This window comes from Nasonia vitripennis, chromosome 2, assembly GCF_009193385.2.
Source record: "Nasonia vitripennis strain AsymCx chromosome 2, Nvit_psr_1.1, whole genome shotgun sequence".
Taxonomy (NCBI): domain Eukaryota; kingdom Metazoa; phylum Arthropoda; class Insecta; order Hymenoptera; family Pteromalidae; genus Nasonia; species Nasonia vitripennis.
The window spans coordinates 4,511,575-4,537,541 of NC_045758.1; the positions used below are offsets into that span (position 1 = coordinate 4,511,575).

Below are 25,967 nucleotides of genomic sequence, written 5' to 3' on the forward strand. Positions count from 1 at the left end.
CGAACGGCTGGTTTTTACCCGGCAGACGAGTTTTATTTCCCACTGAAAGCTTCCGATCGACTTATTTTATTTCTTTTATTGCGAGACGCTTCAGTGCCTCGGCACCTATTCACCGCTTCCTTTTCGCTTTATCCTTTTTTTTACCCCGACTCCGTCGAGTAGCTTTTTAGCGAACTGTTTTCATAAGCGGTTGGGTAAAAGCCGGACTCTGTGCTTTTATTCGCCGTGGCTTTGATTACTCCTGTCTGAATCCGGGATTGTGTTATTTTGATTGAGATGTAGGAAGAAATATGTACTTTGACGAGCGATTAGTTTTTAAAATAGCTTTTATTCCAATCTAAAATTCTCAGGTTATATGTACATACACTCGACATTTCTCTCGCTAAGATGAAAGACGAGGGTTTACGCCGTCGCCTGTGAGATATTTGGAAATCGATATACGCGATCAAAAATTTCCCGCCTTCAGATGTTTCAGGATGTATTACTCTTTTGGCCCGAAAGAATTTACTCGCGAGAAAGTCTCGTCGTTCAAGTTTATGCGATCCGAGGATAGTAGGTATACGACGAGCGACTTTTTTATGTAGCGAATTTACGGACTTTCTCATATCTTTGTTCATTTTTTGGTCTTAAAATATTTAAATCTTCATTCCTCAGCCGGTTTTGCAGCTGTGCATGCAGGCGTTTACGCGGCGATTACTCTCTTTTATGTATTTGTTTGACTTTGGACTTAACTGCAGAATCGAGCTGCTTCATTCGTTTTCTCAAACAAAGAAAGAAGACGAATTGTAAACATTGTTATTTCTGCTTTGCGTGCTCGTTTTGACAGATATACCGATGTTTGCTTTGCGAAAGTTAAACAAGCTTTTGTGTTTGAGTATTTTACGAGTAAGTATGTGGATGTTGAAAAGCTGCATTTTTAATTCGAGAGCAGAAGATTGTAGGTGAAAGAAAGTTCATAGAATCAGAAGAAAAGGTAGTCGTCTTTGTTTTAATATAATCTAAACAAAAACTGCGCAAGTCAAATAAATTTTCATATTATATACGCGACACCTACTCATAACTCTGGAATTGCTGCTCGGCGAAGCGCGAATGATTTTCCAATTGAGAGAATAATAAAATCCCCTCTAAAGAAAAGAAGAAACGTCCGTTCAATCAAGCTCGATCGATGGAATCGAATCAAGTCGAGCTGCGAAAGCGGGAAACTCGAGCGCGCGAAAAGCGTCAACCGAACCTTATATATAACAAAAGCACATCCTCCGTCTTTTTGGTAAATTTCTCCTCTCGCTCAGTGCGCGTCGACTAAAGGGCTCGCGGGGTGTGGGTTTAGGGCAGAACGTCCAATCTCAGGCTCATAATGAAAATTGAGCGAAAGCTTTATCCCGGGCGGAGATGAGGCGCGAAATTCATCGGAAGGAAGAGAGAGAGAGAGAGGGAAAGCGAAAAGCGAATCGAGCAGACACACACACACGCCCGCGTGTGTGAAAGGGCGGCTACATATACATATATACTTATAGGTTGAGTCTAGCGTTCGCTCTTCGCTAAAGCTCTCCCCGTCTCTGGCGCGCGCGAAATTTTAACGATGGCGTATTTTATAAATAGTATATAATATCAGAGGACTCGCGCCCGCGCGAGATGCGTATTATTATTATATAAGCGTGGGAGGGTGGACACCACCTCGGCGATCAATCGCGAGGGCTTGGAAAATACTCTCTCGCCTCTCTCTCTCTCTCTCTCTCTCTCTCTCTCTCTCTCTCTCTCTCTCTCTCTCTCTCTCTCTCTCACACATTGTCTTCCAGTGAGCGACTCGCGGCCGCGTAAGGCTAGCGATCGTCGTGACGCGCCTGTGTTCACACAATGTGTCATCCGTATTTACTTTATTTATTGTTTATATAATATACTATATATCGTATAGATATTTTTGCGTACTTGAACATACAAAGCGCGCTTGACTTGCAGCATCGCTTATTATTATTAAGTATATATACGTATACACTATTCGCTGGACAGACTTGCTCTCTGTCTTACATGCGTGAGCTTTTGTTCATATTTTTATACTTTTACGTGAGTGTGTGGTTTCGACGTTGTGCACGGTATACACATGTACCAACGCGTTTGGATTTTTACGTTCAGCCGTTGATGGAAAAGTTGTTTGTTTCATTACACTGTTTTGGTTTTCTTCTTTTACTTTATGCTAATTATATTTATGTGTATAGCGAATGAAGAGTATCTCATTTAATATACATACGTGACGGATTTCTCGTACGGGTGTCGGCTTATTAAAACTATTTTGATTGTTATATACGTAAAAGTATATATGTAGTAGTAATAAAAGATGCTCTGAAAAGGCGATTAATTGGTACGAATATCTTATATCAAATTTATTTTCTGTATATTAATTATACTTCGGAGATATATTATAACTTCGTTTAAAGGATCTTCGCAAGAACTTTTCGACTCGAAACTGATTTTCTCAAGGAAAAAGTAGAGAATCATACAAGCGACGTCGATGAAGTTTTACATATTTTCTCTAGAACACAATCCTGACGTCCCGCTCGATAACTAAAACTGACACTGTACGCATCGGAACGGCCAAATCACTTCAACGATAAGTACAGAAAGAAATTCCGCCGTAAAAGTTTTCGCACTCGACTGTTCTAACGAAATCATCTTCAGAAAGTTTCTTCGAAAATTCGCTCGATAAACGCAACGCAGTGCAAAAAAAGGTACACATCTTAAAAACGAGTAACATAACAACAACAATAACGCTATATAATAATATAATCGAGTATTCTTGCTCACATACTTCAATACCGCGATCTCTCCATCTCCGCAAATATATTCCAGTATTTACACGCGAAAGATGATCGATTAGTGTCTAACGATGAGTAGTCCCTTCGCGGCGGCTGACGACGTCTTTTTTCCCTTATATATATGCACGGGTATACGAGAGAGAGAGAGAGAGAGAGAGAGAGAGAGAGAGAGAGAGAGAGAGAGAGAGAGAGAGAGTTTGAAGTTCGCGCACTGGCTGGCTTTTCTCCCTCTCCCCCCCCCCCCTCCCCCCATGAAGCGCGACGATGTGCATCGCCGTCTTTTGTCCCACATAGCCGCGCTCTCCCTCTCGCTTTCCGTCTCTCTGAAATCCGATCATCTTTTCGAGCGCTGCGGGAGAGAGAGAGAGAGAGAGAGAGACTGCTATACGGTTACGCGAGCCTCCCCTCTCATTATTTCGACGCTGCACAAAAGACTCTCGTCGCGCGAGTCACTTGAGATTTTTAGCCCTCCTCCCTCGCACTGTATATGTGTATATAGAGGTAGAGGAAAATTATGTACCTTGATTATTATATACGATCGTCGAAGTAAACGTCCATCTCTCGCTCTTTATTGTTAATCTCTATATTTTTGTGCAAATCACTCTACTTTCACACGCTCTAACTCGGAGTTATACTGAATGTTCCTTTAAGTTACACTACCGTCGCTATTATACACGAAAACGAAACGTATCGATGTCGAGCCACGTTGGGCAAACAATCGTACTGTGTGTGGGGTCGGAAGAATGGTTTACACGTAAATTTATAATATACAGGTAAATAAGTGTGCTTTCAGTCTGAGATGCATGTAAGAAGCGTCGATATAAGTCGAGTACTATATATAAACTTTGACGATGACATTTTAAGTATACAATATTGCTGATGTTAGTCCTATATAGCCGGTATACAACACAAAGTAACCCAAATCAACGTAAGCGACGTTTATTGCGATCTAACGAAAATTTCTCGACGACAAATCATAATCATAATGCATACGACCTATAGGCATTTAATACATAGAGAAGCTTTGCTCTGCACATATCCCTCGACGCTGTGTATTAATACTGTTTGATAGCGAGCTCGTGGTCGTGATTATATTCACTTTACAAAAAATATTCCTTATTTCGAATGGATCATTCCGCGGTCGGCTGTGTATCGTCGGCGTTGCTGCCGTTGTTGCCAGCCGTCGCCTCGCCCTCTTCCTTCTTCTTCTCTTGTTCCCTTTGTGCCCTGAGTTCGGCGTCTGCGAAGCAGAAGAGAAAAAAAGTTTTAATTGTTCTCGCGGCTTTATCAAAGATTCTCATTTTTCCGTACGCGCGGATGTATCGATAAAAGGCTCACGCGCGAGCGCAATTATAGGGTAAAATAGACGTCGCTATTAATCGAACTTTGTTCGTGGAAATAACGCTGCAGCACAAAGGGATTACATTTACCTCTGACGGCTTGCTCCTTCCAGCTTCGCTTGTTTTCCGCGAGACACGCTGACCAAGGCTTGACGATCTGGAATTTCTTCTCGGCCGCTGCTGCTGGGGATGGAGAGAGATACATTGCTAATTAAGTTTTATTAAGGATGTATAATAGGATGAATCGTTGGGAACATAAATCATCTTACGCTTATCGCTGGATTCGTCGACGCTCTCCTTGGCGTTGAGCGGAGCTAGAATCGTTTCTAGCATGTCGCTGCAGACTTGCATACTGGGCTCGACGATGAACTCGATGAAGCCTATTTGAGATTCAGCTACCAGAGTATTGTTTCGGTCGCAGAGTGGAGAGAAAGGTAGGCCGAGGTCCTTTTCCTTGTCGCCTTGGCGGAAAAATTCCTCCAGAAGCTGCATTGTCCACCTGACGTTGCGAAAAATGAGGGAAAGTGCTTTTTTATAACGCGACTCGACTCAGCGATATTTTACTTCAGATATTTATCGAGTGATGTATTTTACGCTTTTCTTCCATTACGTGAGAACACTTTTATATTTCATACAGTAATTTACGATGATTGCGCAGCGTATAAATTCAATTCTCCCCCATAAATAAAGCAGCCGCACAACTCACCGATGATGCAGGTCCCATCGTTTGGCAGGATGCGAGATGTCGCAGCAGTGAAGCACGAGGCTCACGGCCTTGCTCTTGTCGACGCTCGGCTCAGCGAGGCTCAACAGATTCTTCATGTTCTTTAGCTGCTGGAAGTGAAAGCTCATGTCGGTCGCCAGGACCATGTCGATCACCAGAGTTCGGAACTCCCGGAACTCCTCCTTCGAGAGATTCTGCAAGATGTTGCAGTCGTCCTCGCGCAGTATGCTGTTACGGATGAGGAGGCAAACTTTTATTATTGTGTGTGGATGTGTATCTCAAAAGCGAATCATCCCCTGAGATGCGCGTTGCGGCTAATCCGAAAACTTTGCTTATCCGCAAGTGGATGCGATCATCTCGTTGGAATGAGGTCTCGTACTCAGCGATACACTCTAGTCGATTGATATGCACATACGTACCGGAAGCTCGCCGAGATGTGATGGTTCTCCAGTACCGCCCGGTCATTGTACAGCAGGGCTGTCTCGCTTCCGGACATAACGTGGAAGTTGTTGGTCGTGCCCGTGTGCTCGTAATCGTGGATAAGGGCAGCCACGAGCGTCGCGAAGATCTCCAGGTCCGTCAGCCAATTCTGCGTCACACACACACATACGCGATATTGTTTTATCGTTTTGTAGTCTGGATAAGGACGTTGTTCCGGCTTCTCGTAAATTATCTCGATTTATTGCGGGCCATGAAAATTCACGAAGGCACGAGCGCGATCGTATAATTTGATTCCGCGGAGTATGCGTATTCGGATTCTTTTTTAACGAGACTCGGATTCAGCATGAAGAACAGCGACTTTTATTATTTTCCGTAATCAGTTTGATCGCTCTTTGTTTGCCGAGAGATTCGTTGTTCGCTGCGCAGGCTCCATAGAATTTGAATCGAGCATTCGATATTCATTGTATAATTACAGCCAAATTTATAGATCAATTAGAGGCGTTAATCTATGGTCGCGCATAAGCTGAAAATAACTTGTTGCTTCTGGGCAAGAACGTGTACATTAATAACGATCGTCGGCATTGTTCTTTAACCACCAAATGACGGTCTCTATAATTCAAGGTACTCCGGTCGAAAACAATCAATACACACAGACACACAGCCAGTAGTCTACCAATTTCTACCGCGCAAACTACGCTATGGAATTTATCGGCCCGAAGTGTCCCACGGCGAAGGAAAGTAATCAACGCCAAGTTTCGTAACTGCAATGGCCTCGAGTAAAAGTGCCGTAATATCGTAACAAAAGTTCTCCGGACGTCTAGCCGAGTTAGTTCTTTATATGTCGTTGCCGAGAGGACGATTCTTCGGCATTGTTTTTAATAAAATAATAATTAACGCGATGAACACTTTTCTATATTTCCGAACACGAAGCGGCGAATTCAATTACAAGTCCACTATCTGTTTTAATTCATACTGGAGTATATTAATTACGTTATCATAAGAAATAATAGCTCACACCCCAACGAAACATAGAATCTCCTCTCGAACCACGCGATCGCTCTGCATATACGCACACGAGCATCCCCGAAATAACGGTCGTGACACACAGCCAAATAGTAAGTTTCGCGGCGACAAGGACGGCGCATGACGCACAGCCCCCGTCGGCTGCTGTTACTCGACTACCGTGTAATACTTGCCACCGGCCGAATAAGGGTCATCCCAGAGAAGCAGCTCCGGCGCGAGTTTATTCACGTTACGTATGCCACGTCCTTATTAAAGTTTCCCTTTCACACAACGCGCGCCAAAATCGGAACGCTGCGAATCATCGCGAGCATTTCCCGCTGCAACAGCAGTCACCTGATGCCGACGAGCTGCTCGTAGTAACAAGTTATTTGCGCTCCGAGGATAGTCGAGGGCTGTCGAAGGCGAAACTTGGTAATAAGCTCGGGACGGAGAGGTGAATAGGGGGAAGAGCAGCAGGTGCCGCGTCGTGCTATTGTGATATTCATAATACGCGCGAGATCGCGTGTATTATACGCCGAGATTTTGTGTTGCAGTGAGGAAGAACGCCGTGATCTGTATTATATATTAGCACGCTTTGGAGTACACTATTTGTCGGATAAAGTTTGAACCGAGCGCGAGAACGAGAGGCAATTTCGAATTCAATTCGCGATACAGTTGTATTAGTTTTAATTACGGAACTCGCGGTGTTGCTTCTGCTCATAGTCGCCTTGTACTACTCGCGGACGTTAATCGAAACGCGGCTGTTTTCATTCCGGCGCATAAAGATTAATTAGTTTTTAAAGCAACACTCGTTCGCCTGCAGCCTTCGCTTTGAGCAAAGTCTCTCTCTCTCTCTCTCTCTCTCTCTCTCTCTCTCTCTCTCTCTCTCTCTCACACACACACACACGCGCGCGCACGTATAGGCAAACTTGGATAGAAACTCACCATCAAGCCGGTACGGCAGAGGATGTAGTGCATTGTCTGGGCGACGTCGGCCGCGTGAAGGTTGTTGTGATAGGGATTGCGATGCCTGCAGTAGCCCTCCTCGACCCTTACGAGGAAGCTCTCGAGCACAGCCGGCGGCACTTTGAACTTGTGGATCATGCCGTAGCGGTTGAGCAAGTCGTAGCCCAAGTACTTGACCGGCGCGCCCAGCGCTGCTACGCTCAGCGAGAACACGTCGAACGACCACTCGTCCAGCGTCTGCAATTTCATTTTCCTCTCGTCATGTCTTTTTCATACCGCCGTATACTCACGCGAGATGCTTCTCGTCAAAGGGGCTAACGGAAATTTGATTGCTGACGAGACTGTATAACGGCGAGGACAAAGCGGGATTGAAGTTTCAGTTATTGCGGCGCGAAGGACTTTCGGAGGGTCGAGAGCTGGATTAATGCTATTGTGCTCTCACTTAAACGTAAGTCTCAGCGTGATTGCGCAATGCGTCTTTGAGGGATCAGGGCTCGAACAATCCCGGCGCCGCATCTGACGGTATCCTGAACTTTACTACTCGCGACGCTTGCTCAGCCGACGTTGCAATTAAGATTCGGTTTATCTAATTGGGTTACAAATTAACTTCGCCGCGTCTAATTGGTTGGCGCATTACAAACTCGTATGCAGCGTTTGCGCAGTGCTGTATCAATTTCGCTACGGCGACTTTGATAAATTGAAGCGAAGCGACGCCGGACGTGTCAACCTGCGAAACTTCGTCCGAGTTTGCCCCCGAAAACTGTTTTACGAGCGTTGCAATTCGAATTCTGACGAGGGAAAAATTCAAGGATCACGCCGCACATGCACGGTGGCGAGGCTCCGAAATCAGACCGCGAATCCCTGAATAGCAGCGAGAGCTGTGCCGCAGAAATTTTGCATTCCCCCGCTCCCTCATATCGTTGGCGCGGGCTCTCGCTTTATAACCCGGCCGTGGTGACACATACCAGTGTAGCAGTAGGGTATATAGGTATAGCCCGTACCTTGAGAACCCTAACGACATCCGTTGGAAATTTCATGAACGTGGTGTTGGTGACCCGCCTGTAGATGCGATCGACGAAAATGCCGGCCCTGATGGCGTGGGCGACCGTGCGGAATTTCGGCTTCTCGTCGGTCCGTCGCCTCGTCGTAGCCAGCTGCCGCGTGAACGTCGAGGCGAGCCACTCGCGCACCTCCGGCGGCACCGCGTCCGGCTGCACCTCCGACAACTCATCGTCCTCGTCGGCCAACCTCCTGTGGGTTAAAGAGAGAGAAACAAACAAAGAGCAGACGTTAGATTAGTCTGATCGAGCTCTGGACCCCCCTTATATTATTGATTATTTTTGCTCTTTTTTTATTTACTGATTTCTCGATTGATTGGTTTTGCCGTTATGCATTACTCTAGCTTATTACTCGTACCGACATATATATCTGACTGTTTATGCGTCTGGCGTGTATACGGGTACATTATACAAAGAGCTTTTGCCATTAACTGCATGATCACAATATAGATTTACAGTGGTCTTGTGGGTCGACAGTGACGAATGTTTTTTTTAGGTATAATATGAGTGTTCGAACTTTGAGCAAATCCAACCGAAGAGAATGTTTGAAAAATTCCTTCGTTGGATTTGCTCAGATTCTTACAACCATGTATAGGCACAGAGGACATCGATATAGACATAGTACAACTCATTCGGAGATGACTAAGCGTGAAAAACATTCCTCACGATAAACATCATTTTATCGTTATAATATGGGGTGTAAGTATTTTAAAAGTATACTTGCGGTTTTGAATTTAAAAAATACACCACTTCAAAGATGTGATGTATTATTTGCACCTCAAGGTACTTTTCAGGGGTGCGATAGCTTTTATTTGAAAAAAGTTTGTTTGCTATAGCACCGCAAAAATCAGGCTGATTCGAGGGGTCGAAAACCGGACTTTTGAAAAATTCATGTACCATCGTAAAAACGAAATCGACGGTTCGTTAAAAAAACTTATCTCGTATCAGTGGATTTGTTCATTACAAATTCACATGTACAGGGGCTATTCGATACATATAAAGGGTTCTATGCTTCCTGAACAGAGAATTCGCATGCGTTACCTTTAACATGATAGACCAGTTCTACTTCTAACAGTAATGGAAGTGGTTGAGGATTGAAAGTCAAAGGGGAAGAAGCAACAATTAAAAAATAATACGTGCGCAATAATATACAATACGGGGTTAGTTATAACTTCAATATAATTACATTATTTACTCAAATATCAAATATCAAAACACAATGTATAAACAGTTATGTATATTTGTATAAAAGGAATGTCTGAACAATTTTAGTATTGTCATGTGTATCGTAAAACATTGAACATCTCCATTATGTAATAAAAAACTTATTTAAAACAGTTATTAAACTTGACATTTATTGAATTTCCAATCATGCAGAAGGCATATATTATGTACACTTCTCAAAATTTTACCCATTTATAATAAAATTAAGAAATACATCAAAATTACACCGGGATTATTGAATACCAACCGTACTGTCTCATCACCGTCATTCGAATCGTATCGCCAACAATAACAAAAATTACATTGGCCAAATCAAAAAATTAATTTCTCCCTTATATTTACCCATACTGCGTGTTTGACTCACACTTCTCTAATGTCCGTCAAACAGCTCATTTCTATCTTAAAAGGAAGAATCCATCAGGCCAGTGCACGAAAATTGTACGTATACAATTTTTACGAGTCTTCGGAAATCTATATAGATTTTTTTATCATCGCATAGATGAACTCTCCTGTGTTTAACTACCCGTGCAACGCGGGGTCGCGAAATCATAAAAAAACTTAATGAAGATGCGTCATAAAAAGGAACAGTAAACGAAGAGGGACGAAAATGAAAAAACCAAATCAGAGGGGAAAAAGAAACGTAAAGTAAAAGAAAAAAATAACGGTGTACTAGGGCTGGTGGTGGTAGAGACAGTCAGAGAAAGAGAGAAGTATAGATATTCCGTGTGTGTATTTGTGAGAAAGAAAGACAGAGACAGAAAGAGATAGAACTTTTCAATTCCAGTAATGAACAAACCTACGACGCACGCCTTGCTGGCCGCTGGCTTCCTTCTCCATACGCTCTGCTTCTCTATAAAGTAAAACACCAAGAAAAAATAACAACAACCATGGTATTGGTTTCGGCGCTAGTTCGGGGGGCTTGGGCAACATTCACGCGCTGCTCCGAGCTCTTATATAAGTAACTAACTAACGCGTTTCTTTTGCCTTCTGGATCGCGTTTCCGATCAGCTAACCTGTCCACTCTTATAATACTGTATAAAGATCAAAATACTCGTTTCCATATTTTCGCACGAATCGTGGAGGTTAGTTTGCACGAGCCTTGTAACGGCCCGAAGGTATGTGCAGAACGGAAGCGATATTTCAGACAGACAAAAGTGATTGCGGAACGTGATTTCCGCAACGCGTTAAAAAGAAAAATCGTTGAAATTAATATTACGAACTCACGAATCTCCGTTTTGTATAATAAAGATAAAAGTGGGCAGGAGCGTGGTACGGAATTTCTGCTCTTTGTTTTAGCGAGAAATCGGATAATTACTGTTATACGCGACGATTTATCGGGATTTTATTTTGTGGAGGTGTTAAGATGCATAGAATCTTATGATTTAGACAGAAGAGATTGAGATTATTAGTGTAAGTGAGACAATTCATTGCTAGTCTAGTGAAGTTATTACTTTAGTATTGCTACATAGAGATTGCATGATGTTCTAAGAGACTTTCTCTAGAAAAAAGTTGTTAGTATAAAGTTTTGTGCATAAAATAAGAAAATAGATCATAGTAACGTTCTGTACTGATTCATCGCGCAACTTTAAATCAGATTGTCATTTGTTTTACGAACGGCTGTATATATAATCTATAGCAATTCGCGTAACTCGCGACTCTGCCTCCGAATTTGTCTCAGTGAATGAGAAAAACTGCATCGGCTTCGACATCCAAATTACTAGAGTAAAAGAACTCCATCGCGTTGAGCTCCTGATTGAATGCTGAAAGCGTCTATTACGTATGGGGGAATCCCCGGCTTCAATGAAAAAGTCGAACCGCGTCGTATCGACTTTTCGATCCGTTCCTCTAATCCAGTCTAATTGACGAATCTCCGATATTCGATCGTAATTAGACAGACGACGTATCTCGCAGAGGTCGATCCAGACGTGTAGCCCTCCGTCGCGGAAAAAACCTCCGCGGTATATACATAGGCCACTACAAAGCGACGTAAGGCAAAAATGAATGACGAAAAAAAAGAGAGAGAGACAGACTAGTACCTACTGTGCGGGGCTTAAACCTCGAGCGCACTCGGTTATGCTCTAGATTCGCGGCGCCGGAGAAAGAAGCGTTGTTAATTTTCGCGGACCGAACTTTCGCCGCGAAAAACACACGGAATTAAGGTCTGTAATTAACTCGTGTATTTTACATCGAAGCCGCCCGCGCGGGAGCTTTGTACCGGCGCTTTGCGGCCGCAGTTGCGTGTTTTTTCGTCGCCTCTGTGTACTAGCTGCGCGCGGCTGAAAAAGGGGGTGCGAGAAAAAATATAACAAACGAGTATAGCTAGAGGGAATATAACGTATAATATACGCGCTTTATTTGCATGCATTTATTTGAGAAGTGGTGTCCTTAGTTAGAGGATAGTTTACGAACTAATATAGAAGTAGATTCATAATTATCATGAATATACTCTTGATGCATGAATAAAAGCGCTATAATGATTAATCTAGAAGAGTTCGCTTAAAGAGAAACATATATATTTACAGGTATGATTATGTAACGGGGTTCGATTTCGGGGGAAACTCGGCAATATCCGACCGGATCACAATCCCTCGGTGCGGCGGAGAACTCTCTCAACGCCTGTGATTTACCCGCGTTGAGGATGTAGGGAACGGGAGAGAACATATCGGGAAAATGAAGCTAGTCCCAATTAAAACAAAACAAAATAATGATATATTGTGCGGCCAATATTTTCTTTATATACGAATGTGCGCCGAGTCGTGTGCGAACGAGAATGCCGTTACTTGGTGACGCACCACCAAGTCGCAATGCTGTAGCCGCTGCTACTGCTGACGCGATACAGAAAAAGAGCTCAGCCCTACTTACTCGCAGTCGCCGTTCTCGGTAGGCGCACACCACACACTCACACACACTCTGCGTCGGTGGTGTTGCTGGCTCACTCGCTGGAGCTGACGTCCTCTCGTTCGGCCGCTGATCGACAGGCCGGGTCGTCCTTGCTTCTCGTAGCAAGAGTTGGCTTGGACGTCTTCTTCTCGCGATCACACACACACACACACACACACACACACACACACTCTCACTCTCTCGCATGCTATCGGTCGTCGCTCGATGCAGTCAGTCTCACACACGAGAGCTGCCGCGTTCGCACCTATGACCGGAAGCTATCTGTCCGTCCGACGGACCGCGACTTATACGCTAGGGCCCGAATCTTGCCTCACGCTTGCGCAACGTCGCGTTTCAACGATGCGCCAATCGGCCTGATTAGCACCGAGGGATTGTGATCCGGTCGGATATTGCCGATTCTTCCCCAGAAACCGAACCCCGTTACAATTGCGCCCATCAACGTGTGGATTCGGTGAGGAACGCGCGGAAAATCGTAGAAGATACCGCGCGCGGGAACGCCATATAATATTCGCGAGCGCAAAATATTCGCGAGAGAGAGAGAGAACAGTGAGATTTCGGTAGCGTCGCTATAGCGTGTATACAGTACACAGTCGCGGTAGATCGCATAGATACGAGAAGGCCGCGGCGAACGACGTAAACAAGCGCGACTCTGTGTTTACGTCGCAGTCGAGCTGTGCGAGCTTATACTCGAACCAAAAGTATATTATACGCACGCGTATATACTCGAACCGTGAATTTTTGTGAAAAGCCAGCAGTGCATATCTCCAGGCCGGAGGATAGGCCCTAGCTGACACTATCACACAAAATTAGAGTTGACGAATCGGAGTGGCGGAAGTTGCAGCTGACACCAGTTTGTTAAGTACTCTCTGATTCGGATTTTTTTTTTTTTCAAACGAATTAGTTCGACGCGCTTTAGTTGGGATAAGTTGCGTTGATTTTTCAGTAGAATTCCAATATACGTAGCGAACTGCGAATTAGTTCGAAATTATTTTTTGTCGTGCAATTTCTTTTTAATGGCAGCATCGTACCTGTGAATGCGCAATCGATCCAGACATTCGAGGAATCGAACGCGAGTCTAGGATTCGAACTTGCGTCTAAAGACTCGAAAAGCAAGATTTAGATAGAAGAGCGCACAGCTGCGCAGGCGAGCATGTGTGTGTGAGTAAGACCCGACAACGGCGATACAATACGCGCAAAAATCGTACTCGTGTACAGATTTCATCACGACTCACGAGGAAATTTGCGACTTTTGCGTCGAAAAATTTTATTTTTTTTCGGGTTTGCGAGCAATTTGGACGCAAGGCGGATTAAGACCGTAGAAAGGTCAGAGGGAGGCGCAAGAGTTTGAATCTGCTAGCTTGTGTGTGTGCGAGTGTGTGGTGTGCGCCTACCGAGAACGGCGACTGCAAGCAAGTAGGGCTGAGCCCTTTTTCTGTATCACCTTTTTCTGCAGCGACACCAAGTAACGGCCTTCTCGTTCGCGCGCATAAGCTTCACGAGATACTCTCCACGCCGATTATTTTGTTTTGTGTTAATCGGGACTAGCATTATTTTCCCGAGTTGTTCTCTTCCGTTCCCTACGTCCTCATCGCGAATACCGCCGCCTCCGCGGGTGTTGCAAGAAGCGGTTGCAACGCAAAACTGAAAAGCCGGCTCCGCACAGGAGAGATAGCACACGTGCGAACAGGACGTTCGCGAAGCAGCTCTCGCAGCGAGCTGCGTTGCAATGCGGGTAAATCACAGGCGTTGAGAGAGTTCTCCGCCGCACCGAGGGATTGTGATCCGGTCGGATATTGCTGAGGTTCCCCCAGAAACCGAACCCCGTTACAATTATGCATTATAATCAATGCAGAGACGGAAGTGGAATCGAGTTAAAAATAAAATCCAGTCGACGTTCGGTGTTAATTCATCGCGTTTTACTTTTTACGGTATCTCTTACGAGCGTCACTCGAATTTCGATATTTAACGCGCGATTCCACCTCCGACGTTATGCGATGGTTCATGTATAGTTATAAGATGTTGTTTGCAAGTGTGCATCGATCAGGAGTGTATCTGTGAAAGTGTGTATAAAAATATGATATGAATGTACATAAATATTATAGTATAGAACAGTCAGTATAATATTTTGCATCGGCACAGGCGCATATCCCAGGGCTAGAGAAAACTGCAGGCTAAACAATACATAATATTTTTCAATATATATAATAGATGTTAAGACCACTAAAAATATAATAAAAAGAGTACAGAGATAGGATAGACAGTATAGAAGTAACGCAGTAGAGACAGAGATAGATGGCGCATAAGTTCCAAGACATATATCCATGTAAATATATAATATATATAGAACAGGCAGATAGTCGTATGGTAAATGTACATATCGTACGCATGTTCATAGGTATATATACACACATACACAGGTTGTAGATCTAACGTCATGCCGTGTACGTGTCTAGTATAGTGAGTGTCTGTGGGGGTAATAACCAAGGTGCCTCTTTCCATACGTCGAACAGATAGACAGACAGAGGATAGACTATAGATATAGTAAAAGGTATGTACGTAGATAATGTAAGTGGGGAGTTGGCAAGCGTGCACACACGTTCCTCACATCTAACAAGGATCACGTCTCTAACGAGCGCATTTGATTAGGGAGCCTCAGAGAGAGACGCATCTCACATGAATTAAATTGATACTTGACATTTCTAAACTACCAACCAAGAGGTGCGCTGCATGTAATGACTTTTTAATTAACAAGATCCACGTCTTTTCTCTCTACGCTCGTTTCAGTTCCCGCGACACTGTATGGCGCTCCATGGACTTGGCACGCTACTGTTTGTTCGTTTTCTACGATGGCGCTTTTAGCGAGCCGAGAAACCTTTTGTGTAAATTAAAACCCCTTTTTTACACATCGCGGCTCGGTGCACCTTTCTTTTGAACCCGATTCGTTTTGCTTCTGGTAAATAATGTGTATACGAATATAGTCGGCAAGCTTCTAAGTGATTAAAAAGAGAGAACTAATTCTTTGAGAGTTGTGAAGTATAATGTACACTACGATACGTAGAATTTACAGTTTTAGGATAAAATTACACTTTTGAGCTTAACTCTAGAATCGGATGGGATGTTGTATAGCCGGCTATTGTCTATTGGCTATGAATCTATAATGTTCTCAAAGTGACTATTAACTATTAACTACGGCCTTTTCATTATGCCTATAAGCAAACCATCAAAACCAGTAATGCTTGAGTCAAAAAGGGGACGCGACTTTTCGTTTTAGAAAAAACATGTTTTGAAACGTTGACAATGATTAATTGCGTTATTCGTAGTAAGAGGAGATTCGCGCTTCTAAAAAAATATATAAATCAAGCTATAATAAACACGAGGTGATTTACTTCTTGATTTATTGATGCAAATGATAAAGCTAATCAACGTTATTCTGTTAAAAAAACTGAGAAAAATCGAGACATCAAAATAACGAATAAGGAAGATGTAAAGTTTCTCTGCACCACGAATAAATCAAAACATCATTGACGAACATCGAAAAGTAATAAAAAATGTAAACAAAAACGACCTGAACGCCATCAAAAACTAGACGATGCTCTCTGAATATTTGAAAGTAAAATTTAACTTTTAAATAGAATGATTTCATTACAGAATGTTAAAATGTCACATTAAAAACGATAAGTAGACACGTTCCAAGGATGGTCAGACGTGCACTTTCACAAAAGATTTTCCAACGAAAATCAAGTCTCAGCACTCTCATCTACTTTGCATTTTTTTTTCAAACAATATCCAGCTTATTAAATTATTCACCATCGCGGAAAAATTCACCCCGAGCAGAGTGTTTTCTACATACCTTTCAAGACTAAAACCCCGACTTTCAAAAACCCAGAGAGCTGCCGCGAAAATCGGATTTTGCGCGACCGGCGCAAAAAGCAGTTCGCTGCTATAACGCGTGACTCCTTTCAGCTTTAAAAGGAACTTGGCGCGGTACGGCGCGCGCTCGTGGGCGTTCGAAGTATGTATATAACACGTTAAGTAGAGAAAGGTAATAATGACAAAGTAGAGTTCTCATCTAGGTATGTATATGTAAAAATTCAAAAGACTGTGGTAGAGGGGCATCGAAAAAAAGAGAGACGGGGGTGTATATAGACATAATATGGGGGTTTGGAAATTGTGAATGTTTGTCGCAACCTGGCCCACACGGGGGTGCGAAGCTTCCGCTTCTGAGTAGCCACGGCGTGGCTCTGCGGTCCATCGGAGTCGAAGCCGCCGCCCGGCGGTGGTGATGTGGTCGAGGGCGCCGACGTCAAGCCTGTCGCCCTACGCGACGTTCGCGAGGTCACCCTAGGGTAGTGCTCGTTAGTCATACATGAACGTTATTACAGATGACAAAACAAAAGAGTTCAAATTAACAAGACAGAGAAAGAGTATCAAGGCGCACACGCACACGCATAGAGGCTACACTCGCTCACACAGGTAAACTGCTTCGTTTTTATTTTTCGCGTTTTTTCTCATCCTGTACTTTTGCTTAACGTAAATGACCGCGCTTATAAATTACTGATTATCTAGCTTAGTTGTCGTTTTGTAGAAGAGGGTAAGAAATTCCGACTGTCCGAAAGTCTTTGCGATGTAAATTGAAGTTGAATCATTGTTTCGAGTTGGCAAATGTCTTATTCTCGTTGGAACTATTTTTAAACCGTGTTGTTGAACTTTAAGTGTACCTGATATCAGTGGCAAAACGTCTATCTGGATACGAGCGTATAGCCATGAATGACGATTTTCGTCACGCGAGTTTCTCTACGAGTTGAATAAATTATGATAGCCGAATAGGGAATAGTTTCGAAACGAGAACGTTTTTTCTTATTTCTAAAAGATCGATAATCATCGCACGAAATAGCTTTTGCGATACCAAAATATTTGCAAGTATAACAAAGTTAATTACCAAGAATAACAATCTCAGCTTATCAACGCCACAAGAGCTAACAATCGCTTCGAAAAAAAAGTTTCCACGCCTGAAAACACACGCGCGCAGATGTAATTTCAGACACTCGGAATTTCATTTTCCCATTTAACTGTACATGCACGCGGCGGTGGTGTCCATCGATCGATACGCGAAGCTCGCAGCGCCGTTCGCTCGAACCCTCGGCTTTCAGCTGCAGTGCGATGTACCTAAAAGTGACGAGAAAAAGGCAACAAAAAGAAGAGATTGGAAAAGCCTCTCTATCTCTCTCTCAATTTCTCTCGCGGAGAGTTATTTATTATCTATAGCTGCTGCTGCTGCTGCACCGGCGCGTCTCGAGGCGTCTCAAGGGCTAGCTGCAAAAGAAAGCCTGCACAGCAGCGGCACAGATCGATCGCCGTGTAATTATCAGCCTCCAGTTCGGCTGGACGGTTATATTCCCTTTGAAACGATTCGCCGACGCATCGAGGCAGCGCGCTCAAGTCGCCTTAGGCGCTAATTAAAAATTGAACGAGTTAGTTGAAAAATTAGCCCCCGAGGCATGTATGTAGAACGCGCGCTGCAGCATTTCTCGGCAGCTTCTGCATTGGTTGGGGTCGCTGCTGTGGCAACGAGGCTTGCGACACACCGCGTATACCGGAGGAAACGTCGTCACGGAACTTCTCCACTCCTTACACGTGGCTGGAATTTAAGTTGTCGTGGAGCAGTTGCCGAGAGAGAGAGAGAGAGAGAGAGAGAGAGAGAGAGAGAGAGAGAGAGAGAGAGAGAGAGAGAGAGAGAGAGAGAGCTGGAGAGCCATAGAAGGGGACAGGGTGAAAAAGGAGAGATAGAGAAGAGATATATTGTAACGCGTCGCTGGTAATTCGAGGCACTTTTCTCGTTTCGCCACGGCGGGCAATCCTGAAAATAAGACAACGCCGGTAATTGAGAAAGTTATTGTCGTGCTCATTACTTTTTCTATGTGGCTGCATTCGGCTCGGCGAGCTTATCACTGGATAATTGAGTCGTTTATTCTCGGCTCGGTTCTCGTTATCAAGATGTAATGTATTTAACGATTTCGTTATAATTCTTTTCTAAAAGTGCGACAACTTTAGTGGCTTATTTTTCATTAGCTTCGGTGCATTTTTTTCCTTTTCACCGATGCTTTACAGATTTATCGAACAAGGTAATTTATAACTGATTCTAAAAGGATCCGTTATTGCGCTATTCGTTCGGAGCTTTGTCCATTAAAAATAATGCTTCAAAAATCAATTTCTTCTTTCGCAAAGTGAGCTGCACCCGTGGAAAAGTGAATCACTAATAATGCCGGCATGGAAATATGAACTGCTGCTTTTAAAAGATCCAGCTTAAAAGCTGTACATTACTTTACTTTATGAAACAATAGTGCGTCGAATAGCGGTTGAAAAAATACCGAATTCTCTTTTCACTTATTGTGGACATCTTCGCTATTTTCATTGAATCATTTGGAGCTTTATAAGCACGACAATAACTTTACATTCTTTCATATAAACAATCGTTCAGTAGGATCCATTCACTATCTCTGTTTCATACTCCAATATTGCAATGAGGATGTAATTGATTTACACAAAAGTTGTGAAGTCGACTTAAAACTCTACACTTTTCAATAATGAAGCAAAACTGTTTTCAGGTGAGTAGACATAGATATAGAAATTCGTTTTTCATAAATCAAGAGTTAAGAGAGAAAGCGAAACAGTGTAGTGTTGTATGTCAACATCGAAGTAAAAAGCTTAGTCTAATTCTTACATCTAGGGAGTAACTTAAATTCTAGTAATTCTTTAACACTTTGATGAGATATAATCAATGCTCGCTGTCTGGAAAAAATGGCTGACGTTCAAAAATGTATGAATTCTTCGCAGTTAAGAAGATCCCGGGTATGTTAAGATAGTTCGAAAAAGTATTAGGGAAAATGGAAAACAAAAGCACCGAATACTTTGTCGAGGCGACAGCAGAGTCTTTCGTGGCGTAGAAAATAAGAGAAATATCAAAGTCACGTATTACACTGTAAAACATTGAACAACACTCAACACCGACAAGAAGTTATATTGATGTATATATAAATATTTATATATAGATAGCGTTTTAGTCAAAGCTCGTCGAAAGAAGTTGTTTTCAAGCACCTTTTCGCGTATCGTTCATCTCGCGCAAAAGGTTATTGAAACGTTTGAAAAGTTGTGCATTTTCATAGAGGAAATATTCTATACTGAAAGTTGTGTAAACTTTGTACATGTTTATGTTTTTATATGTAGATGTTATTTTTTCTCTGTACAAAATTGTTGACAACAATAGATTTTCAATAGTTGGTATTGAGAAAAAAAAATCATCAACGCTATTTTCTCCATAAAGCCCTCTTAAAAACTTTGAAAATCCGTTCGAACTCGCGTTGATATCAGTAAAAAATAAAAAAAAAAATACTTTGATATTAAGCATCGATATAAGCCAATGCTTCGATAGGGTCATACGTGTCAAATTCACATTAAAATAAAGAATGCGACATTTGCGTATGAATCGTAAAAGTACAATCGTAAATGAATATGTTTAAGAAAATATTGCTGAATGAATAGTATACATATTAGAAGAAAAAAGAATGAATTTCGTCTCATTGATTTGAACTTACTTGGTCTCATCGATGAATACTGCTTCGAGTACGCGAGCTGCATAGTGCAGATTTCGTTGCAGTAAATCCGCAGATATTTCACCATGTTGTAATTTACGTAGAAGGCACCTCAACCTGTAAACAAACAAAATACATTTTTAAGTTATGGTGATAAACGATATCAAAACGAATAAATAGTAGTAGGCTTTAGAAATTGTAATTAGCTCTATTCGAAACCAAGACCTTGTTATGAGAATAAACGAAAAACTGTTGTATGTTAAACCTGATGCTTACAACAATTCTGTCAAAAACATTCGTTAACGATAGGCTGTATATAGCCAACTCAATTAGACGAGCTTTTGTTCAGGCTTTTGTACTTTACTAACAAGGACAGTGTCCAAATTCCAGGAAACGAATTCGCACCGGGTTTCAGAAAACCTATTCCAGTACCAAAAAGTTTGCTTTTCGCAGCATTGATTTTTATTTTCCGTGATCTTCAAAAAACGCCTAAATTCTCTGACACAGCGAAATTCCAGCTTTAAGGAAGCTACATATCAAGCAAAAATGTCATTCTCACGGCGACGCACACAACGAATCAATAAATCGTAAAGTAAATGCTTATACACGTACGAAGAATAACACTTTTATAAATATAAATTGATATTCCCCCGAGAGGAGAGGCAATAAAAATGAAGAGAAGAAAGAAAAAGTTCGTCTCATCCACGCGTGTGTTTATATACGCGCGGGCAGGGGGTGGAGAGAGAGAGAGAGAGAGAGAGAGAGAGAGAGAGAGAGAGAGAGAGTGAGAGAGAGAGAGAGAGCGAGTCGCGCACAAAGTTTGTCGCTGTCGGTTCATCGATTTCGTCTTCGAGACGCTCGAGGAAAGTTTCTGTCCCTCCTCACCCTCTCTCTCTCTCTCTCTCTCTCTCTCTCTCTCTCTTTCTCTTTTGGACGTCTCTGACGGTCTGCTGCTTATCCGCTTACGAATACGTCGTGCGCTTACGAATTAGCGTGGATTTATACGTCGGCGCGATAAATCCACGCTAATTCGCTCGGTGATAATTTCAATGCGCTCTGCAAAGAAGCCGAAAACGGAATTCCTCCTCAACTGTCGAAAGGCAAACAATGGCCCGCGTCATGAATTCAATGCTCTGCGCGAACGTTTATACGATAGATATCTCTATGGGCCAGCAGTGAGAGCAGCCGGACAACGGCAAACCCATTGTCCACATATTCGAGGCTCACTTTGCTGCTCGAGGGTCTTTGTTCTTCCGCGTCATCGGAATGGAAAGAGAGTAAATTGGAAGCAAGAGAAGAGACTGTTGAGTCGCCTGAGTCTGGAATATAGACCTGTGAAGGATTTAAGTAGCCTTATTGACGACATTTTCTTCTTGGCTCGCGGAAATCGAGAGCAAAATTCTCTTTTGAGGCAATAAAAAAACTTTTCTTAACACGTGCATGAAAAAGATCCGTTTCCATGCCTCTAAAGTGAATGTCAAGCTGCTCATTTTGAGCGTGCGGGAGGGAATCATTCCCTCCTGCTACTCATAAACACTCAAAAATAATCAAATTTTTGAAAAATATTGATATTTTTTGAAAGAGAGTAGTTTACGACTCAAAATGCGCAACTTACCATTCACTCTATATGCATGAAAACGGGTCTTTACAGGCACTTGTCAAAAAAAGTACAGTGTGCAACAAGGGAGGAAAAGGGCGATTTCTAAGGAGGGTGAGATTTGAACAGGAGTTGGAGTCGAGGGTGCCGAAAGCGCCCGAGACGGAGACGAGTGCTCAAATTTCACCCGAGGTAGAAATCGCCCTTTCCCACAATATACTATTATTTGTGGCTTATAGCCGATCGAGCGTTTCAATTTCCCTAGACGTACTCCCTAGAAATTCTTTTATATTGTTACAAAAGTCGTCTATATTATGCTACAACTGCGTGAGTGTATTGTGCAACGCCATTAACTCTACATACATTTTATTCACTTTAATCGAAGCTGCAAACTCATGGTTTTACCTGAGGGCTGCCTTATCACAGGCATCCGGAGTGTCGACGGCGGGCAGAGATTCTGTCGTGAGATCGACATTGTCGAGGATCTCGTCGAGGTCGACGGATTGGCCTCGCGAATAGGTCTCGGGGCTGTCGGAATGACTGGGACTCTCGAAGCTGCCGCTTGTGTTGGTTCGATTTTTAGCGGAGCTTCGTCTGGTTATCGTCAGTGTCCCCTGCTCTGCAAAATAGAAAAAAATATTTCTCTTAGTGATTTTGCAAGATTTTTAGTAAGATTTTTGTTGATATATCACTTTTTTTATTCGTCTCAGATTTGGAAAGTATATTTCATTACAATGAGAGAAGAATTTTAATTCAGTAAGTCTGATGAAGGCGGACACTTGAAAATACTGTATTAGTGATGCGAATTTAATTGGATCAATTCCAAGATGATTTGGACGTGCTGTTGTTCGGAATTTTAAAATGACATCATATTCAATCATCATGCTATTTAAATATTCGTATTTCCAATTCGAGACTAAATCTGGTGTAATAAGTTCAATCAACGATAAATTTAAACCAGAAAGTATTCAGGCTTGGATAGAAATACGCGATGGTGAAAAAGGACTCGAGCCCATTTTAATTCATACACGAAAGCCGCAATGCGCCTCGACTTATCTCGCTTCCTCGGTGAATTCTGCGCGTGTTGGCAAAACGCCATGTCTTATTTCCCCGTCGAATACTTCCTTACACCTTGTTATACGAGAGACTTCGACCGTTCGCTTACACAGGATTTATAGTTGTACAAGAATATTTCCCGTAAAGTATTTTATACAGGATACATAACATCTGTCTGTACTTTTCAAGTTTCTTGTAACATGATTTACGATGAATGAATAGGATTACAATTTATAATAGAGAAACCTTATGTAATCTAATTTGATTAAAAGAGTTTAAACATCCTGACAGAGGATAGCGTTAAAAGGAATGAATAAAATTTACGATAATTTTTATACAATTTCATTCGCTTGTAAAAGTAATTTAAGCTCAACGCCCACTGTGAGATTCGCAGTATCTAATAATTTAATAAGAAGAAACTTTAAAACGTACTTTTAAACTAGCTCTACACTCTTTTTGCTACGGTACAGAAAATTCGACCTTAGAAGTGAATTCCATTTGAACTGAACTCAGCAGTTTAAAAACCGATTTAAGAAAACTTTGCTGCTGGTCAAAGGGAATATTAAAACTTCTTAACAAAGACCATTTTTCCGGGCCTTTTGTCCTTTCGAAAAAAGGAAAATTCAAAGTGACAATATATATATGAATCGTTTATAACAATGTGTACATCGTGGGCAGCTAGAAAAGCGAATGTTCGGCAGTTAGACTCCGCTCGGTTTTTTTTTTCACAACGTATTTTCAATACACGTCGGAGAATCCGTCACGCATGACCCACTTTAAATCTGATCGCATGTGGATTGGGTTAACTGACAGTAAGAGAGCGTCGAGTTAATTTCTCGCGTGGCAGATATTATCGGTTTCCTATTTCGTTCGTATTTTTTTTCCTTCCTTTCTTCGTTCGAACTTCCATTGTTTTGTTTATGTGCCACTCACGTACGCGAAGCGACGTGGCCTGGGGCAGTAGTTCGATGGAATTGTCTATGAGAGAGTTTCGAAAACATGACATGAGCATTTCAAGTATCCAGCAACGAATCAGATTAAACTGAATTTACTGTTATTGTAGGGAGCGAATAGCTACGAAGCGAGGAAATATTATTCATTAAACTATTTAACATTATGCATTTAGTTCCCAATTGTTTCCAATCGTACAAGAGACATCGTTGTATTGTTTTTCATCATCGCGTAAGGCTTTTAACTTTACGCATAGCTTCTGTCTTTTCAAGTTTTTAGGCGTCATCTCGTTTGTCTCACTAGTACATAAATGACTATAGCATAATTCTGCTCACGGCTGGGGCAAAGTCATTTAGAGTTAATTTGCGGGCGGCACAGCGTCTTAATGAATCGGGATATTTTTAATGACTTTGTAAGATGTTTCGTCTTTGAAATTGCCGTTTTGAGTTTATCACGAGTTCCAAAGTTCATTTTGAAATTCTGGAGAGTTTACTAAATATACGGATGATGGTCGAATAAATTATGAAAACTTTCCTCTTAGCAACTCGTACAAAGATCGATAATTATCATGATGCAAAGAGAAAATATATTTTCATCTGCGTACGGAAGAATCTGGCTAAACTTGTGTGATTTATATGAAACATCGTTATCTGCAATCGCGATAAACATACTATTTATTTTGACTATATTCACACAAACTGGAGCTTGGAAAGACAAATGGGCACAATTCGCTAGCGGACATATTAATCTATTATCTCCTTATGCAGATAACGATAGAAAGTAAAACTGATCTTTTAAAGATATATTACTCCAGTTAATTAATTTATAACAGCCAAAAGTTACACAACGCAGCTTACCCTAATTACAAGTTAACCCGCTAGAAAGCCGTCCGAAATCAGTTAATAACCAAAAAAAGCTTCTAGATTGAGGCAGAAGCGATCCCTCGGTTTCGACTCGCTGCTACAATGATTAATAGTCTACTGTCGTCTAATAAAGGGGCTCTTATCAAGAAAGGTCGAGGCTCCCTGTGAAATCACCCCGTACATCCGATCCTACACAGACCACAGTATAAATATTGTATGTATTCGCGAAACGGAGAAAGGTCGTCGATCCGCAGCCAGACGACGCTGGATTCGAAATCCGGCTTATATTCGACTTCCGCGTCGCCGATGGCAACAACCCTTTCCCGATATAATGTACACAGCTGCTTTTGAAGACTCTCTGTTTGCCGTTTAATAAAGTAAAGTGCGCTTTATATAGAAGATTAAGCTTTTGGACTATACGCGTTTAGAAATAGACGGCAGGTTAATTTCGTTCGAGTTATAATAAGCTTCAGGTCTTCTCTACACCTTTTATCAAACAAGAATCGTTGAGATAAGATCATACTTTAATTACGACGAACCCGGGCTATGAAGCATTTTCTTCAGTCCAATATGTGAAAGAGAGAGGCGGAAAAAATGTCGATTCATTCGTTTCTATTGCCGAAGCCTCCAGAGTGTATAATCCATCAGAGACGCGATTTCAAAATGAAACACCTTGTGCGCTAACTTTTTCCCGTGTTTCTGTGACGGCTTTAAAAACTTTGTCGCCGCGAAACTCAAGCTTCGAGCTCTCTCTCTCTCTCTCTCTCTCTCTCTCTCTCTCTCTCTCTCTCTCTCTCTCTCTCTCTCTCTCTCTCTCTCTGTGGTCTTCTTTTGGGATTTATAGGAAAAAGTTCGCTGCGCGCTGCCTTTCGTCAACTGCTCGTAGTTATTATTATTTTTTTCTTTGTGTCGCCGTGATTTTTCCGCGGGACACTAAATTCTACCTGTACCCGGAACGGAGAATGAATGCAGGGGCATTATGCATGCCTTGTGAATTGCTGCTTCGTTGTTGCGGAGTGCCTTGAAAGTAAATAAGTGTCGCGGGAGTTTGTCGTTTTATTCACCGGTATTTGTCATTTGTGAGTTATTCACCTTCTACTACTTTGTCAACAGTATCTAACAACAAAGATAGCTCTAGTATTGAGTATTAAAATTTTTTTTCATTATTAAAATTCAATTTTATCGATCCGTATACCTACTCGAAAGAATGGCTTGTATGCAAATTATCTGGGCCTTCGCTATCCAGCACTTATATTGAACTATTTATCAAGCGCACGTGTGCGCAATAAAATCTATCGATGCATCAGTTGCGCCAACTCTTTTCATTTGCTATAACTTGTTGCTACGTCACAGATACCAAACTAGCAGTCGATAAAGTGCAGTCTTATCGGGACGCATGTATTGCGTAGCAAATATTAACTTTGTAAACGTTTTGATAAGCTCAA

The 25,967-nt window shown here is 42.2% G+C and overlaps 1 protein-coding gene across 16 annotated transcripts in view; it reads right to left on the reverse strand.

Moving 5' to 3' along the window:
• Positions 1-308: 308 nt before the first annotated feature.
• LOC100121029 (calcium/calmodulin-dependent 3',5'-cyclic nucleotide phosphodiesterase 1) overlaps positions 309-25,967 on the reverse strand; it is a 151,341-nt gene continuing 125,682 nt past the window's right edge. For 10 of the 16 annotated variants that reach the window (XM_031923156.2, XM_016982152.3, XM_031923153.2 and 7 more), the window contains 11 exons: positions 22,058-22,271; positions 20,059-20,172; positions 16,655-16,807; positions 10,362-10,415; positions 8,285-8,534; positions 7,263-7,520; positions 5,294-5,463; positions 4,857-5,102; positions 4,420-4,649; positions 4,241-4,333; positions 309-4,050 (listed from right to left, as the gene is read on the reverse strand). In XM_031923156.2, the coding sequence (XP_031779016.1) occupies positions 3,941-4,050; positions 4,241-4,333; positions 4,420-4,649; positions 4,857-5,102; positions 5,294-5,463; positions 7,263-7,520; positions 8,285-8,534; positions 10,362-10,415; positions 16,655-16,807; positions 20,059-20,172; positions 22,058-22,271 (1,892 nt within the window). In that variant the 3' untranslated portion in view covers positions 309-3,940. The remainder of the gene's footprint in view (positions 4,051-4,240; positions 4,334-4,419; positions 4,650-4,856; positions 5,103-5,293; positions 5,464-7,262; positions 7,521-8,284; positions 8,535-10,361; positions 10,416-16,654; positions 16,808-20,058; positions 20,173-22,057; positions 22,272-25,967) is intronic. The other 6 variants (XM_032596942.1, XM_008211395.4, XM_008211396.4 and 3 more) reach the window with 5 other exon arrangements.